We start from the raw sequence: 4,556 nt of genomic DNA, 5'->3' as shown, positions 1-4,556 counted from the left end.
GTGTGTGTGTGTGTGTGTGTGTGTGTGTGTGTGTGTGTGTGTGTGTGTGTGTGTGTGTGTGTGTGTGTGTGTGTAATGTATCATTTAGCCATGTTAACATGTACAATGCTCCTTTATACATAACGAACGAGTCGGTAAATCATTTAGAGTGCGGGTAACGATATATTTAAACTAATCAGCAGTGTAAGTATTTGTTATTATTCCAATTATTTAGCCACACGCGTTTTTGCGTTCCACCTCCACGAAATTAATTATTTATAGAAATTGTCATAACCGTTCAACAACACGACAATTCTTCATGCAGTCTTTCTCATTTTCTTACCTCCTCTTTTAAGGCGACGTGTTTGGCTATTAATCCGTTGTATGATTTGTTTCGAAGCACGTTGCTGAAATATTGAACACGGCTGTTTATGAATGCGAATTTCTACAATTTCATACATTTGGCGCATTTTGAAAAGCTGAAAAGTACAATACATTAAATGACGGGTGACACCCGTTTTGGAGTCTCAGGTAACACTAATTTTCTCATCCCACAAAATGCTACACTTCCCTCGCAACCAGAGAATATATATATATATATATATATATATATGCGTCGTTAGGCCATGCAAAATACCACGTAAATATGCCGATATACATATAATATCCATTATTGAAAGTAGGTTTAAGTAAAAGATCATTATTTTCTCAATGCTAGTCTATTACAATTTTTTCATGTGATATTTTGGTGTTATAGAAAACTACTATCCTAGGATATACAACACTATACTACATATATTCTATTGTGCGGCCTACGCACGCTCAAGATTTTAATTAACTAGTTCATTTAATTTAAATGTCAAAGAGTTAATGAGGGATTGCAAAATATATATATTTGCCTTTCAGTTGCAATTCAGCATGTGGAATTGTAATTTCGTATAATAATTTAGTGATTTGTCAAAACATTCTGGGTTGTACCTGAGACCTGTATTACTAGTCTACAGCACATAATATTACAAATTTCTATAATATAATAAATTGGCTATTATTTGGGAATATTGGCCAAACAATTTGGTCATAATGAAAATAGCAAAGCAATTGTCTCGTATTTTTATTAAGTTATACCATACAGTTATTCTCGTTGTCATTTAAAAAATTAAAATAGCGTTATATTCTGAAAACATTTAATGCATTTTCAGTCCTCTGTAAATTTACCTTATCTTGTATAAAACCTTCTCTTGGTATCTAATATCCTAATTGTCCTGTCACCTGGTGACGCTGTGTCAATATTACTCCGCACAAAAGATTGCGACACTTTGAAGTTTGAATAGCTTTTGTGTTGAGTTTATCTGATGAAAATGTTTATGAACGAAATGCTTGCATAGAATACTTGATTAATTACTCGAAGCTTTATGATCAGATTGTTGATAGATTAGTGTTGTAATTTTTGTAGCCTCTATGATATGAGGTATATTTTTTGATCTCATGGATGTGTGGTTAACTGTGTATTTTCATTCTGCTTTTGCAGGGTTTTTTGGTTTGGTATCAATCTGCACATACGGTGCTGATCGAGGCTAGTTATACATGCACATCAACATTAATAAAGCGCCTGATAACACATCACTTTGCGTTTGCGTGCAAAGCTGCGAGCCTAGCCTCTCGTAGCGTGGCAGCCTAGTCTCTCGGTACCACGACACTTGCATGCTACTTTGATTAAATACAAAATGGATTTCGGGAGAAAGTCTCTTTAATATAAATTGCAATTCACCGAAGCACGCCCGCGTCAAAAAGCCAGGCAATACGTAATTGCGGGAAAAAAGAAATGGTAATTCAGAAATGCTAGAGCATTTCGGTGTATTTGGACTCTGAGCTCCTAAGCACGAATGCTTCAGGTGTAACCTGTCATTTCATGTTAGGTTATGTGCTAGGGACGAAGTTATGGTAACCATAAATGGCAAAGACTGAAATATAACTAAAGATCAAAGCCGGCCACAGCGCGGCCATCGATCGTGCAATCAGGCAATGACTACGTATCTATAACCATATTTTTACAATTCATGTGGCTGTGTTTTGTGATTATTATAGAGGACAAAAACATTCAACAGCGCTCCTCTTTAAGTGCTGTAACCTGAGTTGTTGAAAATAACACATACGGTTGCGATTAGTCAGGTAACAAAGAATCAATAATTTTTTTACGGTTTCGGGCACTTGTAAGGAAGTCTGAACCTACAATGGCTGGCAATCAATATCGCAATCACCTTGGTAGTTGTACTGCAGTGAAAAAACCAACACATCTAGGTGCCTGTAGTTCACTTTGTGAGTAATGACATAGTTCCTGGAAAGCCGTATTATTCGACAAGTTGTTTGTGTTGCACGACTTTTGATATTAACTTTGGGCGTAAATTTGCCTCAGTCTCCAACTCCTGTCATGGTGGCGTGTGTACGTCACTGCGCATCGCTTAGTAGAACTATGGATCATTTGTTTTTTGCGGACATTTTAATTTTTGCCCGCACTGCGTCATGTATATCTATATAAATATCTATATGTATATCTATATAAAGTTGCGCCGCTTTGATGATAGAACGTACACTACCTCTTAACTGCAAATCTCCATGTTTTATTCTTTTTGATAGAATCAACAATGTATGTCAATGTCAATCGTATTAGATCAAACTAAAAATAACTAGCTAACAAATGCACTATTATATATATACTTGCCTAGGACGAATGAGCTCTGATGGGTTGTCCTCTAATAATTCGAAGCATTTTGAGAAAGTGACCTCTTGTTCCTGAAATTAAAAAAACGGTCCGCAATTGGAAGTTGCAGCGCCAGTTGCGAAATACAGCCAGTCATGAAGTGTCGAACAGCTATATATTATATCAAGAGCGTACAAAGAAGGCTTCTTTATACGCTCTTGATTATATTTAATTGTTGTAGCAGAGTTTATAGGGACGTCTCAGGGCACTAACGCTGGTGAGGAGTAACGTAGCTTATGCTTTACCATCACAACAGCGGCGCGATCGCATGAATCAAGCTATTAAAAACTGCAGTCACAGTTACATTTTTTGGTTACATGATTGTTTTCCAGTTGGCAACTAAGCTTGATTCACTTGCAAGCTAACATGGACGTGCTTTACAGTTCCCTATATATAGTATATAACAGCCATGGAATAGCATAACATTATCAAGAGTCGTGTATTAGATGATGTATTGGCCGCGCGTTTTGCCTAATTTGCGTACTTTGCAGGTTATTTTTGATAATTGATTAGACGCGAGTCGCGAGGATATAATCGAACGATGAGTTGCTTCCGATGGATTCCGGCTCATGATACAGAGCGTGAAGCTAATTCAAATACCGTAATTAGTAAAAGAAAAGGTAAAGAATATTAGATGAGACAATAACCGGTAATTTCATTGTGCTTTTGCGCGCGCGAGTGTTGTTTGTGTGTGTGTGAGAGGGGGAGGGCGTACGCACGTGCGCGCGTGTGTGCGTGCGTAATTGAATACGTTATATGTAAGTAATTGAAAATGTAGTATTTGTAAGACGTAGAAGGAAATTTATTATTTATTGTGTGTGTGTGTGCGTGTGTGTTTGTTTGACCTCGTTTTTCTTCGTGATTTTTCACTTAATCGCGGTAACTGAAGATATATTTAGAATCACCACGTCTTGCAAGTGGTTCTGGCTGAGACAAAAATTAAAAAAAGTTAAAAAGTAAAAAAAAATTGTATTAAGTCAAAATTCTATTCGTCAATAGATGGCGGTGCGTACAGATCAACATCACGTACGTGGGAATTATTTCGCGTCTTTTGAGCAACCGGCAGTTAGATGCGATATGATATGACTACTAGGCATTTTAATTTAATTTAATTTTTTTTTTTTAGGGTTAGGGTTAGGGGTTAGGTTAGGTTTAGGGTTTAGGTTAGGTTAGGGTTAGGGTTAGGGTTTTTTTTTTTAAGTGCTTAGTAGTCATATCCTAAGTGCCTAGTAGTCATATCATATCGCATCTACCTGCCGGGTGCTCTTTTGACCGCTGCCGTATCGTAGCCGGTGGAAGCTCGGTTTCATAACCCGAGATTCCGAGTTCGAATCTCAGCTGGGGAAAAAAATTCCCACTTAACTTTTTGACTCTTTAGTATGTACTTCTGCCACTTCAGCGTTAATTTCAAAATTTCTAAATAAATTTCACTACATTCATAAAAAAATTGAAAAAGTTAAAAATTGAAAATAATTACTTAACTATTTTTTTTACTATTATTATTATTTACTGCTATTATTATTTATTATTATTTTCATGTTTTTTATCTTACACAGTATTTACTCATACAAATTTTACTCATACAGTATGAGAAACAGCAAAAAAATAACATGAGCAAAATGATCAAATCAAAATGAACAAGAATTGAACAAAGGGGAACAAAAAGCTAAACAAAATTGAACAAACAAAACGGGCAGAGCTCTAATTTACATCTGTACAAAATTATGTATGGGTGATAGGTCTAATAAACAGCAGTTTATATATATATATATATATAATATATATATATATATATATATATATATGTATATATATATAT

At 35.6% G+C, this 4,556-nt stretch overlaps 1 protein-coding gene across 1 annotated transcript in view; it reads right to left on the bottom strand.

The window, feature by feature from the left end:
* Positions 1–310: 310 nt before the first annotated feature.
* Positions 311–4,556, bottom strand: part of LOC106809406 (cGMP-specific 3',5'-cyclic phosphodiesterase-like) — an 18,320-nt gene continuing 14,074 nt past the window's right edge. The window contains exons 6-7 of the mRNA XM_014812470.1: positions 2,699–2,769; positions 311–386 (exon numbers count right to left, since the gene is read on the bottom strand). Of these exons, the coding sequence (XP_014667956.1) occupies positions 311–386; positions 2,699–2,769 (147 nt within the window). The remainder of the gene's footprint in view (positions 387–2,698; positions 2,770–4,556) is intronic.

Source organism: Priapulus caudatus, unplaced genomic scaffold (assembly GCF_000485595.1).
Source record: "Priapulus caudatus unplaced genomic scaffold, Priapulus_caudatus-5.0.1 Scaffold352, whole genome shotgun sequence".
Taxonomy (NCBI): domain Eukaryota; kingdom Metazoa; phylum Priapulida; class Priapulimorpha; order Priapulimorphida; family Priapulidae; genus Priapulus; species Priapulus caudatus.
The sequence above is the reverse complement of the archived record's forward strand: the minus strand, read 5'-3'. Positions and strand labels throughout refer to the sequence as shown.